Genomic DNA, 21,663 nt, shown 5'->3' on the forward strand with positions numbered 1-21,663 from the left:
CGCTGAGAATTATTGTACTGTTTCACTCATTTGTGTGCATGTGTGCTTGTATACGTAGCCATAAATTGTTAGTTAGTTACCAAGTTTAATAATATCAATCAAAAACTTTTAAAAATTTATTTGGAGTGGTATATTTACAGTACATACTGGTCACTTTTTAAAATACGCTCCTCTCATTTTGTAGAAGTTATCCTTAGTTTTAGTTAATATCCAAAAATCAAATCTTATGTGAAGTATTCTACTATATTTAAACACCCACACACACGCATGCACGCACGCACGTACGCACGTACGCACATACACACAGAGTGTCACTTATTGAGAAAACCTCTTCGTGAAGATTCCAAACAGCTTGTTATTTTTAGCGATGTTTTCAAAAAACGACTTTTGAGTTCAGCAACAAATAGTTTAGCCTGCTTACCCTGATTGCATGAATGATGTCCTTATGAAAGGCAATTCAATTTTTTATGTTCCTAGTTTCGTATTGTTTTGAATTTATGTGTGTAGAACACTAGTACTTGGACATGCTATTTTGTGGGGTGCATTCATATGGTGATAAACAGTACAGTATGTCTTTAGTTTGTGTCAGTATATTTAAGTATAATTATGAACTACTGATATGTACCCTATTGTAACTTTCTATAACATCTAGCACATTTTATACAATTTATGATTTCATGTAAAATATCTGTATAAAATTATTATATTTGCTAACGTGTCATATTTATGTCATTCACAAGGCTATATAGTGAGGACGATGCTTTTCTTCGAGTAAATGGGTGGTGGCATGCATTTCTGAATACCTATTTGGGTTGTCTATGTGAAACCAAAACACTACTGTAAGGACTGCCGAATATAGATCAGCACCAATTGCATCCATTCTCTCCTCTGGCATGCACACACTTCTTTCCATACATAAAGACAGGAATCCTTCATCACCCTCCCTGCTGCACCCCACCCCAAGTGAGACAAAAGGCATTCCTGCTTCCTGACATGCCAGCTCCATATTTGGGAGCGTGGCAGCATTTATAAAGGAAGGACAGTGTTTGACACATACAGGTCACTGTATACTTTGAAGGTAAGCTGTGAATAGAAGTAGATTCTCGACATTGTGTGGAAGGAATGGATCCCGTATAAGACACTCTCTCAAACTTGCATAGCAGCAAAGCTGTGGCAGTCAGAATATACAACACATTACATATGGTTAGAGAGTCTCCAGCTCCACGGCTCAGTCCTCTGAGAACAGCTGCTGTGACCATTCACAAAAGCAGATGCTCTTGATGCACACAGCCTGAAAGGCCCAGGAAAAGTTTTCTTCTTACTGTGTGTCCTTTGTTTCTTCACAGGGCTATCACACTACTGATCCTGTCTTCCGGGGCTTCACAACAAGGTAAGATTAATTTAGCCAAGAGGCTTATTATCCTATTTCTCCAACTTAATGACATTACCGAACATCACACAAGGTGTATCATCACTTTACTTGTAAGCCTATTTATTTGGTTTATATACAGTGCTTAACATTATGCCCTTTTCCAAAATGCCCTTTTCTAAAATTTATGTTTTATTTATTTTACTACATTTTTTAATTGAAATGAAATTTAATTTCTGGTACACCTTTTGAAATAGCTTTAGAAGTAATCTTTGAAAGAAAAAGATATACATATTTTGATGTAAGAACGACATTTACTTGGTTAGATAAAGATGGGGGATGCTCAGATGGCTGAGTTTGGGGCTGCAGCCTCTTACTTGCGAAAGTCAGACAAGGAGCGTCTGGAGGCTCAGACTCGCATCTTTGACATGAAGAAGGAGTGCTTTGTCCCTGATGTGGAAGAAGAGTTTGTCAAGGCTAGCATCCTTAGCCGGGATGGAGACAAAGTCACCGCGGAAACCGAGAAAGGGAAGGTAGGACAACTTCTGTAGCCATATTAGAAACATTATGAAACCTGACCCTTTAAAAATAATGGGAAAATTACATCTTAATTATATTCTTTAATTTAAAATAAGTGGAGGATTTCATAATCACTGAAGAAAGTTGAAATAAATGCTAGACTCCTTTGAAGTTAGTATATACTGATATGTACTGTATGTACAGACTGTGAAAAGATTGGGAAAACATAACATTTTAATTACAGTGAAATAGGCTTTTAATACTTATACATATTCAAACATAAAACATATTTATGTTTCATAGTTGTGTCATGTAACTATTCTCTTCTTTCTCAGACAGTAACTGTGAAGGAGTCTGAGGTCCACCCCCAGAACCCGCCAAAGTTCGATAAAATTGAGGACATGGCGATGTTCACCTTCCTGCATGAGCCTGCTGTGCTGTTTAACCTCAAAGAGCGTTATGCAGCCTGGATGATCTACGTGAGTTTGACTCTTTGGATCTCTCCATGACCGTTACAATGACTGGCATTAAAGACCTTCTAACAACCTCTTTCATTTACAGACCTACTCTGGGCTCTTCTGTGTGACTATCAACCCCTACAAGTGGCTGCCAGTGTACAATCAAGAGGTGGTCCTTGCTTACAGAGGAAAGAAGAGGAGTGAAGCTCCTCCTCACATCTTCTCCATCTCTGACAATGCTTATCAGTACATGTTGACAGGTAACATGCTACAGTATTTAGCCTGCTTGAGTTAGACAGTGCGTTTTGGAAAAGAACAGCCCTTTTTGTCTGGGGGCAAGAGGGAGAACATTTTATTTTATATGCATCGTGGGATTAGCCCATATAACCTTTATCTAAAGCAGTGGTGTCAAACTCGTGCCATGGAGGGCCGTGTGTATGCAGGTTTTCATTCCAACCAATTAATGCTGCCTTAATTGAGTCCAATTACTCATTCAGCCATATGCGTTTAACTGCATTGAAGCACAGAATATAAGAAAATTTTTATTTAGACAATGCGGGTCACCATAGACGTCGGGCCACCATTGTGCACAAACCTGCATCCCTAATTCAGCAAATAATTTAACTAATTATATAATCAAGATCTGAGGCTGGAATGAAAACCTGCATACACACGGCCCTCCATGGCATGAGTTTGACACCACTGATCTAAAGTATAGTTTCAGCAGTTAAGAGTTTCTGATTAGTATGACTGCTACGCATCACAATGGAATGTAATTTATGCCAGTATACAAAAAATGTAAAACAATTATTTGTCGTCATTTTGTCCCACATTACCATTCTTACATTATGGCTCAAAACTATGCTGCAAACTAGACTCACTTGAAAATGGAGTTCAATGTTGAGCATGTTAATGTGAAACAAAACAAAAACTACAGACATGAATTTTAAGGTGAAATATTATGTACAATCTGGCAGTGCCTGACACCCACTTCTCTTTCAGACAGAGAAAACCAGTCCATTCTTATCACGTAAGTCTGCTCATCCTTTTATTTGGATTACAAATTGAATGCCTTATCTAATTTAATCCACTGTACATTATTAAGTGATTATTTGGAAACTGCTTCTACTGGCAATGAGCTAGTTTCTTTCAAAACTTTTTTGATTGCATTGTTCTGTACATGTCTTAACATTTAGAGATTGTGCTTTCTCCACGTGCATGTCCTTTCCTGTCAGGAAAACTAGTCATTTGATTCATGTAGAAGAATTCGATTAACTGTATGTTCATAATATAGCTTTGGAACAAAATTAGGGTTACTCCACCAAATATTGATTGAATATTTGCTTTCTAAGTGACGTCACTGCTAGTTTTATTATTTATTTATGGGCCTAAACTTGTTTAGTTTAAATTATTCAATGTATAATAACTCTGTCGATTTGTAGTAGTTTGACCAGTTATCATTTTCTGCAAATAAATGTTTTGAATGATCTGTTTTTTGGAATTAACATCAGATGTGGCCACTGTTTCATGAAAGATTATGAAATGTTGGATTTTACACATACATATAACCATAAAGTGAAAATCTTCTGTGGTCTCTTTTTTCAAGAGCTATATCTCTGAATTCTGTCCTGCTAAATTTCTTTGTTGTAAACTACATATTCCTCTTTACATTTACAAATCCATGATGGTATGTGCTTATTTTCAATAATTAGCCTTTTTCTTAAATAGAAAACTTGTCATTGTATGTAAAGTTTTCTAGTCTTCAATCTACAATGTAACATGGCAATAACAGAAAAGCAAAAAATAAGGGAATACAGTGGATACCACAAACAATTTATATGGTTTACAAAAGTTGATTAAGTAAAGAAACAGGATTGATTTCTTGATTTAAAATGAAAACATGAATAAAAAATATAGTGCAACATCATGCTGTGAACTGCATGAGGCTTGTGTTATCCAATTGTCTTGCATAGTGCATAGTTTGGCATAGTGAGCTGATTAGCATGTTTTAGTCATAACCCAGAGAAACATGGACAATTCTGAAGCAGTTTTGGGTCTATATTCAAGTGCAGAGATTCCTTCCATTTATATATTTCTGTATTAACCTCAGTAAATAAATGTCTACTTCCCCCAGTGGAGAATCTGGTGCTGGGAAGACTGTGAACACCAAAAGGGTAATTCAGTACTTTGCCAGCATTGCAGCTGGAGGAACAGGGAAGAAGGATGCAGCTTCCGAGAAAAAGGTGACTTTCCAGCTGATCTACAATAAAATGTGTCTACTTGATTCCTGCCTTTCTTATGTGACTGAGATTGTACTTGTGATTCCTCTCAGGGCACCCTGGAGGATCAAATCATCCAGGCCAACCCAGCCCTGGAGGCCTTTGGAAATGCCAAGACCATCAGAAATGACAACTCCTCAAGATTTGTAAGTGCTTTTTTGGGCAACCTCCATAGATTAAAAGGTGTACAATCTTTGTGTATTTAAAAAAAATATATTTACTATTCTGTTTGTTTGTTTGTTTCTTAAAGGGCAAGTTCATCCGAATTCACTTTGCAGCCAGTGGAAAACTGGCTTCTGCTGATATTGAGACCTGTAAGCAGTTACATTTAAAAATTCTATAAAATGTATAGCTGTACTGTGACTTGACTAAAAAATGGTGCTCATGTCTTCCTCTGATATTTATTCTTTCAAGATCTCCTGGAAAAATCACGTGTGACTTTCCAGCTTAAGGCTGAGAGAGACTATCACATATTTTACCAGATCCTGTCTCAGAAGAAACCAGAGCTGCTGGGTGAGTGGGACTGTCTTCTATACAGCGGATTCTATTTTTGTATTTTTACACAGTAGAATTTCTTGTAAATTTACAATGTATTGTGTATTCATACTTATATAATCATATTCAAAATGCTAGTCTAAATGATAATGATATCTTTGTTTCCTTTCCAATAGAAATGATGCTCGTAACCAACAACCCTTATGACTACGCCTTCATCTCCCAAGGAGAGACGACAGTAGCTTCTATTGATGATGCTGAGGAGCTGATGGCCACTGATGTTAGTGGAAAATTAATTGCATTTACATTAAGGAAAGATGATACACAAGTAGTGTTTGTAAATATACAAATGAGTGGTTTCCTAGCTGTTCATTGTGATAGACAACTTTTGACATGCCATTCATGATTCAGTCCAGACAAATGTCCATCTCTGTCTTGCAGGAAGCCTTTGATGTGCTGGGCTTCACTCAAGAAGAGAAGAACAGCATTTACAAGCTGGTTGGTGCCATCATGCACTACGGCAACATGAAGTTCAAGCAGAAGCAGAGAGAGGAGCAGGCAGAAGCTGATGGCACTGAGGGTAAGTTTGGCTGATGCCTCATGAATTCAGGCAGGTCTGTATGTCGACCTAAATAGAAGACACTAATGCAAATGAACAGACACTCAACATTGTGCATGGTCTATTGGGAAACAGTTCACCTTACATTAAAAACAGCCTTTAACATGTGTGACCTTAACATTTGAGCATTACTAATCATTTTGAATATATTTTCATGTCTGTCAAAACATATGTTAATTATAGGGCAGTCCACCAAAAAATGAAATAAAACTATCTTTACAATTACCCATACTGCTATCTATCCATTCAGTTAGAGATTTGCTGAGATTTGATGAGGTTTTCTGCAGCTTACCCTGATACAACGGATCTCAATGGGGTTTAAAGCACCAAAAATTTTATACATTTTTTATTTTAATTAAGGATTTTTTGATGAAGCCATGCATGCTAAACAAGGTCTGTGGATGTTCGTGCGTAAATGTGCCATTATATTTGGAACATTGCATTCAAGTTTTTCAGATGTAAATTTTGGGCACATTAAGCAGCACAAAGACTTGGTCCCATTGAGGTCTGTCATAGTGGTGAGCTGCAATGGTTATCTATAAAATTTGTCAAGTCTTAGAAAAACTATCTGGATGAATTGATAATACTCTTGGTAAGTGGAAACATGGGTTTATTAAATTTTTAGGTGAACTGCCCCATTTTATGTACCACTTACACAAAAAATAGCTGCATTTCATGTTGGAAACGGAATGAAAATGAATAGAAATATATGAAAATGAAAACTTATATTTTGTCCTACACATCTGTGTTACAGATGCTGACAAGTCAGCCTATCTGATGGGTCTGAACTCCGCTGACCTCATAAAGGGTCTGTGTCACCCAAGAGTCAAAGTAGGGAATGAATGGGTCACCAAGGGACAAAATGTCCAACAGGTAAGCTATGGCTTCCAGAGAGGACAACATATGCAACATGGTTCAGCTTGTGTTAAGGCAACAGCTGTCAGTCAGCAGCACAGTGGATTGCGTGTTTTTTGTAATACGGTTTGGCCCCCTTAGGGCTGCAGCTTAAAACTCATGGATGGTAGTGGAGCATAATGATTAGGGAACTGGGCTTGTAACTTCACAGTTGTAGGTTTGATTCCAAATTGTGGTACTGCTATTGTACCCTTGAACAAGTTCCTTAACCTGGATCGATTGAGTAAAATATCCAGCTGTATAAATGGATTGTATGTAGATGTAATCTGTGTGAGTCGCTCTGGATGCCTGTGTGTCCACTAATTGGCGAAAAATGTAAAATGTCAATGAAAATCTCACTCCCATTTCTATTTGAGAAAATGTGCCCTGTAGCGTGTGTTACTTTTGAAATTCACTTGGATTTTATCTTTTGAACTGTGGAATTAAAAAATTGTTTTGTCTGTTCTTTTGTTATTTGTATGTGGTTAGACAGCCATTAACGAGTACAGAAATATGTGTTAACATCCCAAATACGGTTTCATCTTTCTGTTTAGGTGTATTATGCTATGGGTGCTCTGTCAAAGTCAGTGTATGAGAAGATGTTCCTCTGGATGGTGGTGAGAATCAATCAATCTCTGGACACCAAGCAACCTCGCCAGTACTTCATTGGTGTTTTGGACATTGCAGGATTTGAGATCTTTGATGTATGTATCAGGATACCTAGTATGGTTCATAGCTATTTACAAATTTGTTATAGCTCACTAGTTGGAGCATATTTAAATATGGCAATGAAAATAAAGAAAAAAACACATTTATCTGTATTTATCTTGTTACTTAAAAATAACACCTGACCATCTGAACCTTTGTTTCTCTTGTAGTTTAACACCTTTGAACAACTGTGCATCAACTTCACCAATGAGAAATTGCAGCAGTTCTTCAACCACCACATGTTTGTGCTGGAACAAGAGGAGTATAAGAAAGAGGGGATTGAATGGGAGTTTATTGACTTTGGCATGGACTTGCAGGCTTGCATTGACCTCATTGAAAAGGTTAGTCAGCAAAGGTGACATTTGTCAAATCATCTTGTGTGCAAGGATACTAACTGATGTAGCTAGATAATAGTGTTGTAGGGTACATTTTTTACAATTAACAGTCAAGGGGCTACGTGTTCAGCTTTATGCAACCTTGAAGCTTTCACATACTACCAATTTGAAGTCACTTATTTCTGTTTTTCAGCCCATGGGTATCATGTCCATCCTTGAAGAGGAGTGCATGTTCCCTAAGGCCAGTGATGCCACCTTCAAAGCTAAGCTGTATGACAACCATCTGGGGAAGTCCAACAACTTCCAGAAGCCCAGGATTGTCAAGGGGAAACCAGAGGCCCATTTCTCCCTGGTTCACTATGCTGGCACTGTTGACTACAACATTACAAACTGGCTTGTGAAGAACAAGGACCCCCTGAACGAGACTGTCGTTGGGCTGTACCAAAAGTCTACAATGAAGTTACTGTCCATCCTCTTTGCAAACTATGCTAGTGCTGATTCAGGTATTCTTATTGTTGTACGTCTGAAGAGCTGTGTAACAAAATATAACATCTAATGGAAAGGATTGGTTTTGCACTTAGTTTATGGTCTGCTGTGAGAAATGTTTCATTATTGGTGACTATAATGCGACTATAATGATTCTTTGCAGCTGCAGAACAAGGCAAGGGCAAGGGTACAAAGAAGAAGGGATCCTCCTTCCAGACTGTGTCTGCTCTCCACAGGGTGAAAATGAGTTGCATAAAACTGACAGGCCTGTGCAGGGCCCTGGTAGAAAACAAACTATGGCTTTCTAAGTAGCAGGGAACAGATGTATACAATAAATACAGATCTCAAATATAGACCGCCTCTTAGTTAGCGGAACACGCAATAATAAATGTTAAATATTTTCATTGACAAAAAATATTTTACCGGTCATGAGATTGTATTGATGTATAAAATATGTAATACATATCTTGACAACAGTATCTCTATCGGAGAAGAACACACTGAACATATTAATGTATCATTTAGTGATAGCTGCCAATGATCTCAAAATGTCAATACTGTTGTGATACAAATATAAAAAGAAACATTTAATACTTCCAAATCAAAGATACACATTACAGCAAAATAAGATCTATGAACAATTTATGTGAGGTGGTATAGCAACTGTGAGGCGCAGTTATGAATGTACTCAATTTTGTATTTTGCTTCTCTGGTGACAGGAAAATCTGAATAAGCTGATGACCAACTTAAGATCTACTCACCCTCACTTTGTGCGCTGCATCATCCCCAATGAGACCAAGACTCCTGGGGCCATGGAGAACCCTCTGGTCATGCACCAGCTGCGCTGTAACGGTGTGCTGGAAGGCATCCGGATCTGCAGAAAGGGCTTCCCCAACAGGATCCTGTATGGAGACTTCAAACAGAGGTAGAAAGGATTTCCTTTGATAGGTGTCAATCAAATTTATGTAATTTCTCCAGATTGCCTGTAATGTTGGATTTCTCTATAGATATCGGATTCTGAACCCTGCTGCAATCCCTGAGGGACAGTTCATTGACAGCAGGAAGGGAGCAGAAAAACTCCTGGGGTCTTTGGACATTGACCACAGCCAGTATAGATTTGGACACACTAAGGTACACAAGTTTAAACAAAAAGCACGGCATCATTGCTGAATATGTTGTTGCTGGTTGCATTAGAAATATTTAAGCCTGTAGCTAACATCATAACTCTGCAAATGAAAATGCATATACTTCAGAAGTAAACGATGATGTAATTCTGCAGTTTCTCTGTCCTGCAATCGCTAGGTGTTCTTCAAAGCTGGTCTGCTGGGCACACTGGAGGAAATGAGAGATGATCGTCTGGCTCTCATTATCACCGGAATCCAGTCCAGGTCCCGTGGTATTCTCTCAAGAATTGAATTCCAGAAGATTGTAGAGCGCAGGTGAGAAGAACACTGACAGTAAAATCTTTGATTGCATTTTTGGCAATGATGATTGATTATCTGAGTTGTCTATGTCATGATTCATAGGGATGCCTTGCTTGTGATCCAATGGAATGTGCGTGCCTTCATGGGTGTGAAGAATTGGCCCTGGATGAAACTTTATTTCAAGATAAAACCATTATTGAGGTCTGCTGAAGCTGAAAAAGAGATGGCCAACATGAAGGAGGAGTTCCTGAAGCTGAAAGAAGCTTATGCTAAATCTGAGGCTCGCAGGAAGGAGCTGGAAGAGAAGATGGTCTCTCTTCTCCAAGAGAAAAATGACCTGCAGCTCCAAGTCCAGGCTGTGAGTTCAGAGTTTAATGTCTAAAAGATATTACATGTACATTCAAAATTATAATTAGTTAATTTTTTAATTAAAACTGGGTGACGTGACGACTTGACACCTCCACAGGAACAAGATAATCTCTGTGATGCTGAGGAGCGATGTGAAGGGCTAATCAAGAATAAGATCCAGGTTGAGGCCAAACTCAAAGAGCTGACAGAAAGACTGGATGATGAGGAGGAGATGAACTCAGAGCTGACTGCTAAGAAGAGGAAGCTGGAGGATGAGTGTTCTGAGCTCAAGAAGGACATTGATGATCTGGAGCTGACTCTGGCTAAAGTGGAGAAAGAGAAACATGCCACTGAAAACAAGGTCTGTACTTTTACTTTCAAACTAATAAACCACAGGTTTGGGTGACAGTCTGTTCACTCTTTGGTTTGTGTTTATAGGTGAAGAACATGACTGAGGAAATGGCAGCTCTAGATGAAATCATCGCCAAACTGACAAAGGAGAAGAAGGCTCTCCAGGAGGCTCACCAGCAAACCCTGGATGACCTGCAGAGTGAGGAGGACAAAGTCAACACGCTGACCAAAGCTAAGGCTAAACTGGAGCAGCAAGTTGATGATGTGAGCATCCTCATTTTCAGACAGTAAAATGAACAAGTAGATAGAATGAAACTGACCTTCATTATTTTCTCAACCTCTCCCTGTACAGCTAGAGGGGTCCCTGGAACAGGAGAAAAAGATAAGAATGGATCTTGAGAGAGTCAAGAGGAAGCTGGAGGGCGACTTAAAGTTAACTCAGGAGAGTTTAATGGACCTGGAGAATGACAAGCAGCAGCTAGACGAGAGACTGAAGAAGTAAATGGATGTGTTCTTTTGGTGACAATCATATGCTTAGTTGGTGTTTCAGTAGTTAAGCTCAGTTAACCAAATTCCTATACAATTTCGTATACAGAAAGGACTTTGAGATGAGCCAGCTCACTAGCAAAATAGAAGATGAACAGGCCCTGGCTGCTCAGCTCCAGAAGAAACTGAAGGAGCTGCAGGTAATTGAGTTGAAAAATACCTACTTCTGAGGTATTTTCCTGAACTCATAAAAAAACCCTAAATTTCTCCTTGAACTAGGCTCGCATTGAAGAGCTGGAGGAAGAGCTCGAAGCAGAGAGAGCTGCTCGTGCGAAGGTGGAGAAACAGAGGGCAGACTTGTCCAGAGAGCTGGAGGAGATCAGCGAGAGGCTGGAGGAGGCTGGTGGGGCCACAGCTGCCCAGATTGAGATGAACAAGAAGAGGGAGGCAGAATTCCAGAAGATGCGTAGAGACCTTGAAGAGGCCACTCTGCAGCATGAGGCCACAGCTGCCACACTGAGGAAGAAACATGCTGACAGCGTGGCCGACCTGGGGGAGCAGATTGACAACCTGCAGAGAGTGAAGCAGAAGCTGGAGAAGGAGAAAAGTGAGCTCAGACTGGAGCTAGATGACGTGGTCTCCAACATGGAGCAGATCGTCAAGGTCAAAGTAAGGACTCAATAAACCTGCTGATATTAATTAATTTAGCCTATGTACTGTGTATCAGAATCCTTCTGCTAAAATTATATTTCCAGGTTTAGCAGACCTAAATTCTTTCATAACTCTTTAAGACAAACCTGGAGAAGATGTGCCGAACTCTGGAAGATCAGATGAGTGAGTACAGAACAAAATATGAAGAAGGTCAGCGTACCATCAATGACTTCAATTTGCAGAGAGCAAAGCTGCAAACTGAGAATGGTATGTATGTACATCATTAGGCATAAATTTAGCAATAGCATGTTTTAAGAAAGAATAATAGTATAACAACTGCTAATAATATTACCACACCAGGTGAGCTGACCAGGCAAATGGAGGAAAAAGACTCTCTGGTCTCTCAGTTGACTAGAGCCAAGCAGTCCTACACACAGCAAATTGAAGACCTCAAAAGACAACTGGAGGAGGAAGTCAAGGTAAACTATTCACAGCAGTACAGAAACCTAATTTTTTATTTGTTGTACCAATAAAATATTATTTTAAACTTACTCTTTAAATGATGTTTTGCATGCTGTGCTCTTTGCTTATCCTGCAGGCAAAGAATGCCCTGGCCCATGCGGTTCAGTCTTCTCGCCATGATTGTGACCTGCTGAGAGAGCAGTATGAGGAGGAACTGGAGGCAAAGGCTGAGCTGCAGCGCAGTCTCTCCAAGGCCAACTCTGAGGTGGCTCAGTGGAGAACCAAGTATGAAACTGATGCCATCCAGAGGACTGAGGAACTGGAGGAAGCAAAGTAAGGAATGAGAGCAGCATGTTTTCAAGCAGGAAATTCAGTGTGATGAAGGAAACCAGTCTTATCAGCCTTATTCATCCCCCTTTACTGTATCCAGGAAGAAACTGGCTCAGCGGCTGCAGGATGCAGAAGAGGCTGTGGAAGCCGTGAATGCTAAATGTTCCTCCCTGGAGAAGACCAAACACAGGCTGCAGAATGAGATCGAAGATCTCATGGTGGATGTGGAGAGATCTAATGCAGCTGCTGCCGCTCTGGACAAGAAGCAAAGGAACTTTGACAAGGTTCTGGAGAACTGAGATTGCCAAAAGATTTCTTCATTGATAGAAGTGTTTTGAGACATTGTTCTGAATCAGTTTCCTATGTGATCCAAACAGGTCCTGGCTGAGTGGAAGCAGAAATATGAAGAGTCTCAAAGTGAGTTGGAGAGCTCCCAGAAGGAGGCCAGATCTCTCAGTACTGAGCTCTTCAAGCTGAAAAACTCCTATGAGGAGTCATTGGACCATCTGGAGACGATGAAGAGGGAGAATAAGAACCTTCAAGGTTAGTTTTTAGAAGTAATCATTATCTGCAGAAATTCTTTTGGTCTACCCAATTAAGCCACGCTAGTAACTATTATCAAATGGTTTTTTCGTAACTAGAGGAAATTTCTGATCTCACTGAGCAACTTGGTGAGGGAGGAAAGAGTATCCATGAGCTGGAGAAAATAAGGAAACAGCTGGAACAAGAGAAGAGTGAGATCCAAACTGCTCTGGAGGAAGCAGAGGTAAAATTGTTTCTCTATAAGTTTTTATGGATTCAGTTGATTTTGTGATTTTTTTGTTTATTCATGCTTTTCATTTTGAAAAATATATTTTTGACATATTTAAATCTTTCAACTGGCAGGCTACCCTGGAACACGAGGAGGGCAAAATCCTGAGAGCCCAGTTGGAGTTTAATCAGGTGAAAGCTGATATTGAACGCAAACTGACTGAGAAGGATGAGGAGATGGAGCAGGCTAAGAGAAACCAGCAAAGAGTGGTGGACACCCTGCAGAGCTCCCTGGAGGCTGAGACTCGCAGTAGGAACGAGGCTCTCAGGCTGAAGAAGAAGATGGAAGGTGACCTTAATGAGATGGAGATACAGCTCAGTCAGGCCAACAGGCAGGCAGCTGAGGCCCAGAAGCAGCTCAAGGGTCTCCACTCTCACCTGAAGGTATTTTAAAAGCAGTTTTCGCATGCAAAGTTGTGAGTTTGTGCCAATGTGCCAGGGATAATGAATGAATGAATGAATGAATATAGTTTATTTTGCTCACACATTATTGTTTATTTGATCATTTTTGGACAGATACTGTGTAGAAATGTTTACATTTGTGATTTGGAGATTGCATTATGGCTTCATATTGATTAATTTCATGTAAAACTTAATTATAAATTCCCTTCTGAACAGGATGCTCAGCTGCATTTGGATGAATCTCTTCGTGCCAATGATGACCTGAAGGAGAACATTGCCATCGTTGAGAGACGCAACAATCTGCTACAGGCAGAGCTGGATGAACTGAGATCTATGGTGGAGCAGACAGAGAGAGGCCGTAAGCTGGCTGAGCAGGAACTGCTGGATGTCAGCGAGAGAGTACAGCTTCTGCACTCTCAGGTAAGATTGAAAACTATGGCATCCATTTAATAGTTTCACACTATTCAAACTGATGACATTGAAACTGTGCTGTTCAAATCTGGTTGCAGAATACCAGCCTGCTCAACCAGAAGAAGAAGCTGGAGGGTGACACAGCACAGCTTCAGACCGAAGTGGAGGAAGCTGTGCAGGAATGCAGGAACGCTGAGGAAAAAGCCAAAAAGGCCATTACCGATGCAGCCATGATGGCAGAGGAGCTGAAGAAAGAGCAAGACACCAGTGCTCACCTTGAGCGCATGAAGAAGAACATGGAGCAGACCATCAAGGACCTGCAGCACCGTCTGGATGAAGCCGAGCAAATTGCCATGAAGGGAGGCAAGAAGCAAGTTCAGAAGCTGGAAGCTCGTGTGAGTGTCTACTACTTCTGCTGTACCTTCTTATGGAATTACATAGTGATACATTTAGAAACAGAATTCATATTCATTTGAATTTGTAGGTGAAAGAGCTAGAAAATGAGGTGGAAATGGAGCAGAAGAAGAGTAGTGATTCTCTGAAGGGAATCCGCAAATATGAGAGGCGCATCAAAGAGCTCACCTACCAGGTACCTTTCCTTTCAGTTATCTATCATATTTCAAAATATATAAGTGCTTTATAATTTTCTATAACCACATTGTCTATTTGTGTATTATGAATTGCCTTTTTTCTTTGCAGACTGAAGAGGATCGTAAGAATTTGGCTCGTCTGCAGGACCTGGTGGACAAGCTGCAACTGAAGGTCAAGTCCTACAAGAGAACTGCAGAGGAGGCTGTAAGTGCCAACATCCCTTCGGTATACTGATTCATATATTTCACAGCAGTGTCTCCTAGCCAGGCTTTCATCATGTGCTGTGTGTGCTCTCTGTGTCTCAGGAGGAACAGGCTAACAGCAATCTGACCAAGTTCCGCAAGCTGCAGCACGAGCTGGATGAGGCAGATGAGCGAGCCGACATCGCAGAGTCTCAGGTCAACAAGCTGCGTGCCAAGAGCCGTGATGCAGGTTCCAAGGTTGGTGCCTTCATGTCTTTCTTACACCAGAGTATCCAATACTATGTTTTTCCCTGCTAAGATTGCTTCAGTATTTAGAGGATCATTTTGTTACTCTACATATCAAATGTCTCTATGGACAATAGCCTGCTGTAGCCTCGTACCTTTACATTCTTTACGTTTGTGAAGCATCACAAGTCTGCAAACAGTATGTCTAAATCTGCTGCTACATATATTATAGATGTTTTTTGGACTTTTGAATGGATGGGTTTTCTTTTCTTTACTTTTTTTTTTGCACATTTCCAGTTTTCTTGTCCTTGCTACAACACGTACAGTAAAATATTTGGGAAAATATCTGTACTGTATATGTACTCTGGAGTCTTACTCTTTTTGTTCACAAAATGTAATCTTACCTATCAATTTGCATATTGATTCTGTACCTTGTATCCTCATATCATATGCTACAGGTCACCTTCGGCTGCTAGAAAACCTCAAATTTGTCCCAATGTTAATTGTAATGGCACCATTTTCTTGTAACTCTAAGAATATTGTTAATGAGAGATTGTTAATGTAACTGAGAAAGCAACATCAGTTACAATACCAAAAACTTTATTGAAGAAAATATAAATATTTATTATCTCAAAAACTAGTTATTTCGACCTGTTGCCCTCCCATTTGTATCTTCTTTGTATGCACCATAGTTGGTTTACTAATTCAGTGATTTCATGTTGATAAGCATGTAAGCATGATAAGCATTATTCCAATAAGGATTATAAAATGCATAGCATAGGATCCTTATAGTGTAATATCCTGACAATACTTTCAAAGAATCTTAGTGAGTGGAAGAGTTGCGACACTGATAAATTTCAGCCACCAGGGGGCACAAAAAATGATTTCCTTAATCAACATAAATTTCTTTTCAAGAAATGTACTTGTGAAGATACATGCATGCATGACTGATAGTTTAATTTCTAACCATGGAAAAAGTATAAATAATATGCCCTCATCTATAAGAAATTGTACTGGCAGTGTGTGAAAATTTATTCCGACAGTAATGAGCACATAATTCAATCCTATTCTTTTGTTTCTTCTATGACTCATTTGCCAGTTTTTATTTTCTTTTCAATCTTTCCCCTCACAGAAAGGGCATGATGAAGAGTGAAGCTCTCAGATGGACCTTTCTGAAACCTCTTGACTTGATCTGCTCACGTTTTTAGTCTTCCACTTCCTGTAACCCTGTAGAATAAAATCAATGCAATGAAAAACTGTTTCTGTCATAATTTAACAGTGGAGCATGACTTTCCCCCTCTTGCATGTGCACTTACATGTGTGGTTGAAAATAAAATAAAAACTGTACTGTATTCAAGATACATACAGCACATGCAAGGCTCTCCAAAACTATCCTCACCCTTGAAAAAGATGTGCAAAGAAGACTGTTTAGAATAAATGAAGGGAATGACCTTGTTGTATGCTAAAAAGTATAAATGCCTTTACTTTTTTTCCATACTTCTGCAGTATCATGAGTTTGAGTTGAAATAAAATATTTTCAGTTATAAGTGACAGTGTTCCTCTTTTAAATTTAGCATTCAATACTTATAATAACACTGAGGAATTCATTATTTTCTGCAGGGTCTGTATCAGACCTGGTTCAAATTTTTCACTTGAAATACTTTTGAAGTATTTCTGACCCAGATCCGGTCCATATAGACTGTAAGTATTGCAGTATGTTCTCTTCACTCTGACCAATCATTTTTCAAATTAAATTTATAAAACATTAACATGAATCATTTTCATTAACAGATCAAATGATATACAGATTACCTAGGTAGATTAACTAGTTTGTGATTATCCCTGATTTTAGAACAAGATATTAGTCCATTACAATGAGAACAAAGAATAATTGATGGAAGCTGCTGGGCGGCTCTTTTGGTTAATGCACTATGCTGGGGTGCATGGATGAGCCCCACGATCTCGGGGCTGAATTCCGGACCATGCTAGTGCTAACTGTGACCAGTGGCTCCATAGGGAAACAAGCAATTGCTATTGCAGTACGGGAAGGGCCAGTCAGTTAGGGGTCCGTATTTCATCACTATCTAGTGACCCCTGCTTGTCAAACGGGTGGCCTTAGGCAGCTTATTAAAGCCACATATGAAAGATCGTCATACAACTCCACTCTGTGTGAGCTTAGCTGTAGTCTGCGATGTGAAAAAGAAGCAGCTGGTGACACCATGTGTTTTTTTTAGGAAAACCACAGCTACACTGTTCCAAATCAGCAGTACGGTTCGTGTATGAGTGTGACTGCAGTTGCAGATAATTGGACGTTCTAAATTTGTGTGGGAATTGGATGTGCAGCCTCATGTTTGGCACAAAATGTATTAAAATAATCAATCAAACAAACAAACAAGCAAATAAATAGATAAATACATATCACCAAAATTGTTATCTCAAGACCAAGAAGAAATTCAGGCATTCTGGATATACCAAAATCCACAGTTAATAATAATAACTTTGCTAATGATTCCATCTTTTGGTAAGCTTGGAATGATTGAGTTATATATTTCAAGCAATTTTTAAAATGCACTCAGTCATGTAATCATATGTGATTATGAATTGCTAGGCTTTCATTATTACATTACATTACAGGCATTTAGCAGATGCTCTTATCCAGAGCGACGTACAACAAGTGCATTAGTTCAAGGTGCAGAGGTACAAAAGAAACACGCTAGAGTGAAGTAAAGATCGTAGTGCCAGAAGTGACCACAGATCAGGACTCCAACCCTGTAGAGTAACTTGTTCAGCAAACAACAATCCTACCAAGTACAAACTAGCACTGGAATCACATTTGCCTAATCAGACAAAAGCAATCCTGCCAAATAAAAACTAACGTAATCGTATTAGCCTAACTAGGTACATTGAGCTAACTATAGGCTAGGGAGGGGTGGGGAGAGGTGCAGCCTGAAGAGATGCTAACTATAGGCTTGGGAGGGGTGGGGAGAGGTGCAGCCTGAAGAGATGAGTCTTCAGTCTGCGTTTGAAGGTAGTCAGATTCTCTGCTGTTCTGACCGCCATGTGCGGTGCGATGCGACCGCCATTCATCAAATTGAATGATATCTTTACTCAATTTTAATGTATATAATAATGCTCTAGTAGGTTATTGTATGTATTTTATGATTATATGATTTTGTGCTGTATGTGTGTGTTTGAAAAGCCCATCTAGGGACGAGCATCAGAAATTAGCATATGCTATAAATGCTGTGATACATTGCATTGGATATTTTTTGACAATAATCTATGTTTAAATGTATCTGTCCCTATCAAATAAACATTAAATAAATAAAATAAAATAAGCCCTCAAAATATTTTATATTATAATTTTTTTATAATGAGGAGGTGACATAGCTCAGGAGGTAAGACCGATTGTCTGGCAGTCGGAGGGTTGCCGGTTCAAACCCCGCCCTAGGCGTGTCGAAGTGTCCTTGAGCAAGACACCTAACCCCTAACTGCTCTGGCGAATGAGAGGCATCAATTGTAAAGCGCTTTGGATAAAAGCGCTATATAAATGCAGTCCATTTACCATTTACCAATATTTCATGGCCTCAGGAAAATACTGAATACAAGTGCCATTCTCTATAAAATCCGATCCATCTGTTTTTAAGCATTTACAATTATCCTTTTTAGTTATTGAAATCATAAAATTATTTATCTCCATATTGAATCAATTTCACTGTAAAAAAAAAAAAAAAAGAAAAACAAAAAAGAAGAAAATCAGGCCAGCTTAAAATTATATGGCAACAGTCTTCACAGATTTCTAAAAAGTAAACTCAATCTTTGGGTACAGCATTTCACTTAACTTAAAGTCCTGAGGAACATCAACAGTTCTTTCATATATATCAACTCTTTATATATAGCAATAATAGGCGTTATATCAGTACACATATAACTGAATAGAGAGAGTGACAGATAATGGTTGCTTACCCCTCAGTCCTTTGAATCAGGAAACTGCAGAGCAGCTCAATCCCTCGCCTTTATAGTAAGTCACCCTGAGGGATTCTTACTTGTTTGTGCCAGCAGGAGTCAGAGGGAGGAGTGAGAGAGAGGGGATGCTAATTAAGGCTCCAGTGTCCCTTAGACTGAATCTTCACACGGCTCACTCACTGCTCATATTGCACAGGTCACATTATGGAACATGTAGTGAGATTGAGACATGTTTGTAAAAATAGGGCAGCTTGCATTCTCCCTGCATATAGCCAAAACCTGACACCCCTGCAAAAAGGAAAATGTGGTTTTTTTTTTTCAGGGAGTGCGTACATTCAAAGTTTTACAGTCATGAATGTAGCAGGAACTAAAGGAAATACATAACACAGAGTAACATTCCATTTTACAGACCTGCTTTTTTGTCAGTTTCTTAAAGTAATGGCTTATCTCACGGGGAGCCTGGGAGAGATGATGTGTGTGAGGGTATGATTTTGTCCAGCTGCATTGATGAACAAAAAACATTGTGAAAAACAAACTGGGGCGGGGGTGGGGTCAAGACAACTAGGTAAGAGAGCTATCATGTGTGCTTTCTCAATCAGCAAATGTGCAAAACCAGTCTAATAATAAGTCTCTGTGAAAGACACACAGAATTGGGTTACAGTATTTGACAAGTAGGCAGTCAAGTGCATTGGTATCTTTGTTTCAGAGTGACAAGGCACCTGCTGCACTTGAGAAGCCCAACAGCATCAACAGCTGAGAATGGCATTGTGTACACTTTAATTTAGAAACGAAAAGTCTCATTCATAAACGGTTCCTTTGCATATAATGTCATAAGCAGCAAGTAAACCCTTAACACAAAAGTTAGATTTTGTAAAAGTGAACATGGCATGGAAATATTCGTTTTACTCAGAATTCGTATTTTCTCCTTATTATCGAAGCAAAAATACAAGCCTTAAGAGCTAAGACAAGTTTAATAACTGGCTATGTACATGTATGCGCCGAAACCTATCAGTGCAGGTGCCGAGAAGCAGATTACCCCATCAAATCTCTTCACATGTAACAGACACTCTGCTCTAAACTGGCACAGAAACTCAAATAACACTTCTGGGCACATTACATGCAAAGACAATCAACCAATTGTGCATCTAGCTTGGAATGGACACAGGACCAGTCTGGAATGTTTTGTATAGTTTTGTACATGTCAGTACCTGATTTAACCAGTGAGACAAGTACTGGTTTAATCACTGAACAGAAAACAAATGAATTGCTACCTGATGCTGATCATAAGTCTGGATTTGAACAGAAATTTGCCTGTTTCTCCCCTTACTACATCTTCCGCCACCCAGGCAGCTACAAATGCAATCATTAATGACTGGAGGTCTAGGTAGATATAGAGTGGTATACTACACCTTAAAGGTTGACTATTGCTTATTATGCCATACTGCAAATGTATGCTGCAGATTTTTTTTCTTTTCCTTGCTTGTTCGCTCATACTAATAAAGCAATAAAAAAGATTTAAAAATACCTTTTTGCCTGCTTATTAGTTATCGCTGCTCACATGGTGGAAATGTGAGAGCTTGAAAATGATGAGTGTTATTATATGACTACTGTCTTTATTGATTACTGCTACAACTCATCCTGTAGTTGAGCTGGAATTCAACTGTAGAATGACAAAAAAAGTTTGAAATGCTCATTTAAGGCCATTGCATTTATTGGGCATTGTATTTGCATATATAACTACTTCAATGAATGACCATTCTCCAAGTTTTAGCTTTCATGTTTGAAAATTAAAATATTACCATAGGTTGTGATTATTTTAGACATTTTCTGGTAGGAAAATTAAAACTCTGGCAAAAATCAAGCAAAATGTAATTGTATTAGTGAAAGCCAAGACCTTTCAAGAATGTGGGTTACATGGGAGAACCCACGTAGCAAAGGGAACAGGAATAAAGAATATGAGGATGGTACTTTGTCCTACGATACAAAGATTTTAGTAAAAAATAAATATTAATTTATGTATTATTTGTCGATTTGTGGTGATATAGATATGTGTTGGCCTGGAATAGTTTAAGATTTGTCATTAAGAATGTTTATATTCTTTGCAAAATATAGGTTGGTGAGTTCAGTGATGAACAAAATTAGTTTTCTAAATTGTATATGAAAGATTAAGGACACAATTTTAATTGAATCCATGGCATAAACAATAAAGCCTTTGACATTTAGCTTAGTTATAGCATAATTCAATAATAGCATTTTGTCACTGTTCCATCCTAACAAACAACTTCTGAATGAAACAAGTAACAGAGATGCTATAAATACAACAGTAGTAACTCTGGATGACATCGCTACCTCAGATCACCATGTAACATAAGTTGTCCAAATCTCAAATATGTCGAGGTGCTAAAATGTATCTTATCTGCACTGAGACCTTTGCAAACAAATCATATTCAACAACTATAGTATAGTTCTCAGTGTGCCTCACAAGCTGTTGTTCTCAATCAGCGTAAGGCACTCAGTAGGAATTTCACAGGGTTATCTTTGTACTCAAGGACGACCCAAAGGAAACAATGCAGCCTCAGTAAGATGGCCCTTGTTAAGATTTTTGCCGGCTGAGAGGTCACCTTGGTGTTGTCTTTGTCCACATAAGGGGACAGCTGGTGTCCACCATTGTATACAGTGCCATCTTACAGAGTGTCCAAGGTCGTTGTGCTAATTGTGCACCATAACTTGGCCCTATTCAAATTGGCTGGTTTTCAAAGGGATTCTTATATACTTAACAAAACAGTCAGATGGCAATTACAAGTAATGTTATCTTTCTCTACATTGTAAGGTTTTTGAGTA

The 21,663-nt window shown here is 39.0% G+C and overlaps 1 protein-coding gene across 1 annotated transcript; it reads left to right on the top strand.

Annotated features, from left to right (window-relative positions):
- The first annotated feature begins 1,701 nt into the window (after window positions 1-1,701).
- On the top strand, window positions 1,702-16,112 carry LOC118224815 (myosin-7). The gene is made up of 37 exons (XM_035412549.1): window positions 1,702-1,902; window positions 2,224-2,367; window positions 2,450-2,606; window positions 3,349-3,376; window positions 4,481-4,589; window positions 4,679-4,771; window positions 4,876-4,939; window positions 5,040-5,138; window positions 5,297-5,400; window positions 5,562-5,700; window positions 6,494-6,612; window positions 7,188-7,337; window positions 7,512-7,682; window positions 7,870-8,179; window positions 8,326-8,399; window positions 8,882-9,087; window positions 9,170-9,293; window positions 9,465-9,601; window positions 9,689-9,944; window positions 10,053-10,295; window positions 10,373-10,549; window positions 10,638-10,783; window positions 10,881-10,971; window positions 11,051-11,440; window positions 11,563-11,689; window positions 11,783-11,901; window positions 12,021-12,217; window positions 12,315-12,498; window positions 12,592-12,757; window positions 12,856-12,980; window positions 13,100-13,408; window positions 13,643-13,846; window positions 13,936-14,232; window positions 14,322-14,426; window positions 14,537-14,632; window positions 14,734-14,868; window positions 15,989-16,112. Exons 1-37 carry the CDS (start codon window positions 1,702-1,704, stop codon window positions 16,007-16,009), a joined length of 5,817 nt encoding a protein of 1,938 aa, XP_035268440.1. The 3' UTR covers window positions 16,010-16,112.
- Window positions 16,113-21,663: the final 5,551 nt, after the last annotated feature.

Source organism: Anguilla anguilla, chromosome 4 (genome assembly GCF_013347855.1).
Source record: "Anguilla anguilla isolate fAngAng1 chromosome 4, fAngAng1.pri, whole genome shotgun sequence".
NCBI classification, from domain to species: Eukaryota; Metazoa; Chordata; class Actinopteri; order Anguilliformes; family Anguillidae; genus Anguilla; species Anguilla anguilla.